Genomic DNA, 7,564 nt, shown 5'->3' with positions numbered 1-7,564 from the left:
CAAAAAAAAAAAAAAAGAGTAAGAGGTAAAGATTTCTTTCTTTCTTTTTTCTAGACAGGGTTTCTACATCTAATACCTCTGGCTGTCCTGGAACTCACTCTGTAGACCAGGCTGGCCTCTGCCTCCCAAGAATGGGGATTAAAGGTGTGCGCCACCATTGCCCGGCTTCTGGAAGCACTCTTAACCTTCAGTGCTTCCCATGAACTTTTATTTATTTATTTATTTATCTATCTATCTATCTATCTATCTATTTATTTATTTATTTATTTATTTATTATACAGTGTTCTGCCTTCATGTATGCCTATAGGCCAGAAGAGGGCACCAGATTTCACTATAGATGGTTGTGAGTCACCATGTAGTTGCTGGGAATTGTACTCAGGACCTCTGGAAGAGCAGTCAGTGTTCTTAACCTCTAGGCCATCTCTCCAGACCTTCCCATGAACTTTTTAAAACAAGGTCATGATTTGTAGCCCTGGATGGCCGAAACTTACTATATAGGCCAGATTTGTCTTGAACTTGGGAGTAATCTTCCTGCCTTTGTCCTAAGTGCTAGGATTACAGGTGTGTGCCATCACACACAGCTGCCTTTTCCCATAACTTGTGGCTTTTTCAAAACAATGTTTCTGTGTGTAGTATTAGCTATCCTGGAACCGGAACCTGCTCTGTAAACCAGGGTGGCCTTGAATTAAAAGATTTGCTGGCCTCTGCTGGGATTGAAGGTGTGCTTTCACACTCTATGCTATGCTGATCTCACTTATTATCCCAAATGAAAAGCAAAATGACAGATGTGATAATAATCAATGAGTCAATAAATCAAATCACATATACTTAACTTCCACAAAAGCTACCAAAATGCTACCTCTATGCTGCATCTCATTGATATAAACTGTCTTGTCATTAAGAGTGCAGAATAATCTGGTTAATCACAAGTTCAAGGTCATCCTCAGCTCTACGAGCAAATCACAGGCAATCTTGGGATACACGAGCTACTGCCTCAAACAAAACAAAGCAAAACAAAGAAAATATTGGTGGTCCTGCAACAGCCAAGAACTCACCACAATCATACTGGATGAGTCTCAAGTCAGGGAACTGGGTACGCATATTACATACAATACGGTGCAAAGGACGGGCTCGAGGCCAGAGCTCACTGGCCAACTGCTCCTGGAAGGCTGCCTGATGAGGGGCCATCCAAGGAGGTGGGTGGCAGGCATGCAGGGAAGGGGGAGGTGCCTCCACAGGAGGCATAACAAAGATGAACCTGTGAAAGGAAGAAAGTAAACAATGTAAAAGATATGACCCTGAAATTATCACAGAATTTAGCACCTTCATTAACCCTAGGAACTAAATCCACTGAAGCCCCAAGATCCACTCCCCATCATCACTTAGCCCTGCCAACCTCTCAATGATTTCTGACAGCTGGTCTAGACGCTGCTGGGGAAACAGTACAGCCTGATGGGCAGCCTCAGTATAAGTCCAAAAGATGGGGTGGCTGGGGCCAGGAGAACGAGGGCTGATGGGGCTGGCAACAGGTTGGGGCAAAGTACAGAAATCCAGGACTTCAGTCCCATACACGGGTGCCAGGGCCCCATGAGCCTCACTAAGTTGGAAAATCCGTTCCAAGCGTTCAGATCGTTGCTGCTTCCGCTTTTCTTCCAGAGAATCCTAAAGGAAAAAGAAAAACAAAACAAAAAAACCCAAGTTTGCAACAAAACTTTATAAAAACCTAAACTCTTATAGATGGAGTCTGTAGTAATAAGATCTAAGGCATCTACCATGTGCTTTATCATTTTCAAAATTTGTCAATGAAAACTATTGTTTTCACAATGTTAAATGAGGTCATCCTCTACAAGAGAAAACTCATCTTTCCTTGCATGCTTGTTAAAGCAGAATTGCTGAACATCAAAGTGAAGACCTACATATCCCAGTTTATAGCATAGCTGATTTGTGGCAATTTTGTTATGTAACATTCAACTTTAGGACATATAACTTATTTTCTTGTAGTAGGTATATAGAATGCAAATGGGCACTTGCATGCACATACACAAATAAGTAAATGTGATTTAAAAGTCAACAGGTATTGAGTCAGGTGCGCAGCCTTTAGTGCTCTGGGGGGAGGGAAGCCTCAAAAAAGGAAGAAAAAAAAATCAGGAGGTGGGGCTGACTAAAACAGCAAGAATGTGAAAGCATGAAATAAAGAAGGATGTTTTTCTGTTTTGTTTGAGACAGGGTTTTTTCCTATGTAGCTGTGGCCATCCTGAAACTCCATCTGTAGAACAGGCTTGCCTCAGACTCAAGAGATTTTCCTGCCTCTGCCTCCTTGTGCTAGGATTAAAGACATGAGCCACCACTGCCTGGCTAAGGAGGGGCCTTCTAATTATGAAGTAAAATCTTTCTGTATGATGGTAGAGAGAAGTGTGGGAAAAAGCAAGGAAAAACCTCCATGCTTCATGCTTTACTTAGGGGATAACCTTAAAAATTATGATTTTAGATAAACACACTTTTCTGTATTTTGGTTTAATGGTTTTTTTGGGGTAGACTTTCTATAAATACACACACACACATATACACATACACACAAACATATGCACACTTTTTAAAACATAATTTAACTGTAATATTTCGTTTTCAAGTTCTGTCACTGTTAATGTGAAGTTAGAAACTACACAGTAGCCGGGCGGTGGCGGCGCACGCCTTTAATCCCAGCACTCGGGAGGCAGCGGCAGGCGGATCTCTGTGAGTTCGAGACCAGCCTGGTCTACAAGAGCTAGTTCCAGGACAGGCTCCAAAGCCACAGAGAAACCCTGTCTCGAAAAACCAAAAAATAAAAAATAAAAAAAAAAAAAAAAGAAACTACACAGTAGATATTAATAGTAATTTATGGCTAGACAACTATATTTCCAAAATGGGGGGAGGATTTGCTAATGAGAACTAGTAATATCATCCACTGTATAAATAAAAGGCTATTTTTCCTTATATGCACATAATTTTTACCTTAACCAATATAATCAGTGGGGTATACAATAAAAATTAACATTCTAACTAGAAGTACACGATAAACCAAGTAAGTTCAAATCAAAAACTGTCTGTAAGTATTATGGAACATTTATAATATACTAACTATTCATGCAAACTTGTATTTAAAGTTATATAGCTACCAATTGGAGTCATATTTATCAAACTACTCCCATGTTCCTTGACAAGATTAACCACAACTCCCACAAATGTACGTTTTAGCATTTAGCATTCATAAGCGCACACACACACACACATATATCATAATTTATCAGTGAATTCTTTCATGAATCACAGTAGAACTGAAGATACACTCGAAAAGATTGACAGATATTTCAGGCTCTATAATTCTATAATCCCCATAGTGGCAAGGCATATGGTAGACTTAACAAGAGTCTCTACATTGTTCTGATCACTTCTAATTAGATAGAGGCCTTGGGTTTAATCACCAAAACAAAAATAAAAACAAAAATTTTAATGTGTTATTTTTGCACAATTGGGTTTTAATCCAGCTATAAGGAAGAATCAAATTCTGAAAATTGCATGGAACTACAAATATACTGAGTAAGGTAACCCAGCCTTAGAGAGATGTTACAAGTTTTCTATCATATGTATATCTTAGTGCTGAAATTTTAAATTTGAGTTTAACTTGAAGCGCTTATAGAGACCACGAAGCTATGAGGGGGATAGAATTTATGACCTTCGAGCTGTGGTTCCCAACATGTGGGTCACAAACCCTTCCCAGGGGTTGTATAAAGTATCCTGTATATCAAATATTTACATTGTGATTAATAACAGAAGCAAAATTACAATTATGAAGTAACAACAAAAATAATTTCATCATTGGGGGTCACCACAACATGAGGAACTGTATTAAAGAAAGGAAGGTTGAGAACCACTGCATTAGAAGAGATTATCAGGTATGGAAAGGTACGTGGGTGAGGAATGGGGGAGAGCAGAGGATAAAGGGAGAAATAACTAAAATTAAAAATGAGGAAATCATAAAGAAACTTGTAAACTAATATATGTAAAAACACTATTGAGGGCACACATTCCAGGCCAGCTTGGTCTACATAGTAAGTTACAGAACAGTCAGGGTTACATAGAGACCCTGCTTCAAAATAAATTGTGTGTGTATAAATAATTAAAGGGGTAAGAAATATGACCTAGCATTTAAGAGTATTTGCTCTACAATCATGAGTTACTGAATTTGGATCCCAATACCCCAAGTAACACACCAGTCATCCTTACAAATGCCTGCGGTCACAGCATGGAAAGGGAAAAGACAGGAGAATTATGAAGTTTGTTGGCTCCAGGCTAGTCAAGAAAATGTAAACCCCAGAATCAGAGAGAACATCAGGTCTCAAATTAAGTGAACAGTGTGACCCCTTGATGCCCTTTTCTAAACTCTTTCCCCCTAAAGCATACAAACATGTAATTTTAATACATTTTTATGTGTGGGTGTTTTTGCATGCATGTATGTCTATGAATTAAATGCCCTAAAAGCCAGAAGAGGGTGTTACATCTCTCAGAACTGGAGTTATGGATGATTGTGAACCACATACCATGTGGGTGCTGGGAATTAAACTACAGTCCTCTACAAAAACAAGTGCTTTTAACCACTGGGACAACTCTCCAGTCCACACACATAATACAAAAAGAAAAAAAAAAGAAAAGAAAAAAGGCACAAGCAGGTAACCTGCATGAGTGGATAAGGCTATTTTTAAAAGTCATAGGTTAGCAAATGAAATCCAGTTGCCAGGTCTGAGATATCTACCTATGAATTGTTGGTCAGAGAGAACCCAGAAGGCCCCCAAACAACACAGACTATTCCTATTGCTCGTGGTTTCCCATGAGATAAGGTGGTAAAACTCTACTGCAGAAGATTTCACACATTTTGGGTAGACCCAGCTGTCATAGCATACCACAAAATGTTCAATAAATTGCTGGGGAAGTAAAGTCAGCAAAGGCCTTTTCTTTCTTTTTTTTGGTTTTTCGAGACAGGGTTTCTCTGTGGTTTTGGAGCCTGTCCTGGAACTAGCTCTTGTAGACCAGGCTGGTCTCGAACTCACAGCAAAGGCCTTTTCTGGCCATGAACCCTACAAGTTATAAAACCAACATACCAAGAAAGATGTGCCCATTAGTTAACAGTAGCATGTTATAGAGGTATCCAATTGATTGGTTCGGATTTGAGGCATCCTCCACAGGAAGAAGGTTGGTACTTTAAACCTGCCCAAAAGTCCATGGCTGGGCTGGTAAAATGGCTCAGTGGGTAAATGTACTGCCAGACAAACCTGACTACCTGAGTTCACAATAAAAGGTGCATCCTAAACACTTGTAGGTTTAGATCATCTTGTACTGAGATCAGCACTGCTCTCTCATCTTTGGGCAGAGAAGATTCTGTTTGCTGAGGGTAGTAACGCAAATGTTAAGTACTCAGCCATAAATAAGTCATTTATAGCACCACTTCCAAAGAACAGAAAATATCAAGCAAGAGAGAGAGAAAGAATATAAGAGCTGGATATTAAGGAGGAGTGCTACGAAATAGTGCCTTCTGGACATAGCTGTTACCCTCAGGAACTCATAGCAACATGAGGAAATGGGGAGCCATTTTCTTCAGTAGTACGGTCACAGTTTAATAACCACCCTACTCATGTTCAGGTAAGGGAGCCTAATTAAATTCAGTGGACCACCAAAAATAAAACACAAAAGATATTAAAGAGGGAACTGTTATGGAATAGAGTATTTGCTTCTTTCCATGAAGATGTGTTGTATTTGTTTGTGTCACAGAACTGTTTAACTATGTAAAGATGTATTGAATTTGCATATACTACATTTGTTTTACTATGTAAAGATGTGTTGGTATTTCACCTTGCCTGCCTAAGGCACCAGATTATGATATAGATGGGCCTTCTGTCTGTGTGTTATTTTCATTGGTTAATAAAGAGCCTGCCTTGGCCCTTTGATAAAACAGAAAATTAGGTGGGTAGAATAAACAGAACAGAATGCTGGGAAGAAGGCAGTGAGGCAGACGCGATGAAGCTCTGACCCAAGATGGACGCAGGTTAGAATCTTCCTGGTAATGCTACACACATTAATAGAAATGGGTTAATCAAGATGTGAGAGTTAGCCAGTAAGAGGCTAGAGCTAATGGGCCAGGCAGTGTTTAAATGAATACAATTTGTCTGTTATTCCCAGGGTTAAGCTAGCCACGTGGGAGCCGGGCAGGATGAAAAGCAGGCCTGCCCACAGCTCCTCACTACAAGATTAGTCTAATAAAAAACTGAATGGCCAATAGCTAGGCAGAGTATAGACAGGGCTGGTAGACAGAGAGAAAAGGGAAGCCAGCCAGCTAGCCAGCCAGGGAAGAAGCAGGATAGACAGTACACAATGAGGCAAACTAGCCTCACCGCAGCACACACATGAATAAAAATGGGTTCGTTTAAGTTAAAAAGCTAGCTAGAAACAAACCTAAGTTAAGTACTCATAATTAACACTAAGTCTCTATCACGATTTGGGGGTTGGAGGTTCAAGAAAGCCTGCTATAGGGGACTTGGGAAGAAGGGTTCAACCACAGTGGGAAGGAATTCAAAGAAGTTATTTATGGAGGGTGGAAAACAGCTAGCATCCATACCCACACCCATGCATGTATTTTTTTAAAAATATTTATGTGTATGGATGTTCCGCCTGCCTGGATAACTGTGCACCATGTATGTGCAGTGCCCACAGAGCTGGGTGTCAGATATTCTATAGGACTGGAGTTACAGATGGTTATGAGCCACCATATGAACACTGGGAATTGAACCCAGATCCTTTGAAAGAGTAGTCAGTACTCTCAACAACTAAGTCATCTCTCTAGCCCCCCACTTGTTACTTTTTAAGGGTTTAAAAACAGTTACAGAAAGGCTAATCCCAAAAATTTTTGACAAGAGCCAGAAAATAAAATTGGGAATTTGCTAATGAGTCACCTAGGTATAGTAAAGCTTTAAAAGGGCAACTTATCAGGCTGGAGAGATGGCTCAGAGGTTAAGAGCACTGACTGCTCTTCTAGAGGTCCTGAGTTCAATTCCCAGCAACCACATGGTGGCTCAGTCATATGTAATGAGATCTGGTGCCCTCTTCTGGCTAGCAAGCATACAGACAAACAGAGCACTATACATAATAAATAAATAAACCTTAAAAAAAAGGGGGGGGGGGACTTATCAGCCTGGAAATCTGAAAGATTTGATTGATTTCTTTCCCACTTCTGTCTTTCTAGTTTGGCTTTAAAACTACTAAATTGTTGTCAGACATTTTTGGTGCATGACTTTAATCCCAGCACTTTGGAGGCAAAGGTAGGCAGATTTCTGTGGGTTCCAGTGCCATCATTGGGCTGGTCACTATGACACACATTCTAGAATAGCCAGATAGCTAGAGTTTCATAGTGAAACTGTCTTCAAAAAGGTATGCCAGGGGGCTAGAGAGATGGCTCAGTGGTTAAGAGCATTGCCTGCTCTTCCAAAGGTCCTGAGTTCAATTCCCAGCAACCACATGGTGGCTCACAACCATCTG

The 7,564-nt window shown here is 40.2% G+C and overlaps 1 protein-coding gene across 4 annotated transcripts in view; it reads right to left on the bottom strand.

The window, feature by feature from the left end:
• Window positions 1–7,564, bottom strand: part of Srcap (Snf2 related CREBBP activator protein) — a 53,713-nt gene that overhangs the window by 11,770 nt on the left and 34,379 nt on the right. For all 4 annotated transcript variants that reach the window (XM_005351296.3, XM_013347883.2, XM_013347882.2 and 1 more), the window contains 2 exons: window positions 1,398–1,663; window positions 1,057–1,259 (listed from right to left, as the gene is read on the bottom strand). In XM_005351296.3, the coding sequence (XP_005351353.1) occupies window positions 1,057–1,259; window positions 1,398–1,663 (469 nt within the window). The remainder of the gene's footprint in view (window positions 1–1,056; window positions 1,260–1,397; window positions 1,664–7,564) is intronic.

Source organism: Microtus ochrogaster, chromosome 8, assembly GCF_000317375.1.
Source record: "Microtus ochrogaster isolate Prairie Vole_2 chromosome 8, MicOch1.0, whole genome shotgun sequence".
Classification (NCBI taxonomy): Eukaryota; Metazoa; Chordata; class Mammalia; order Rodentia; family Cricetidae; genus Microtus; species Microtus ochrogaster.
Note: the sequence above shows the minus strand (reverse complement) of the source record. Positions and strands in the feature narration are given on the sequence as shown.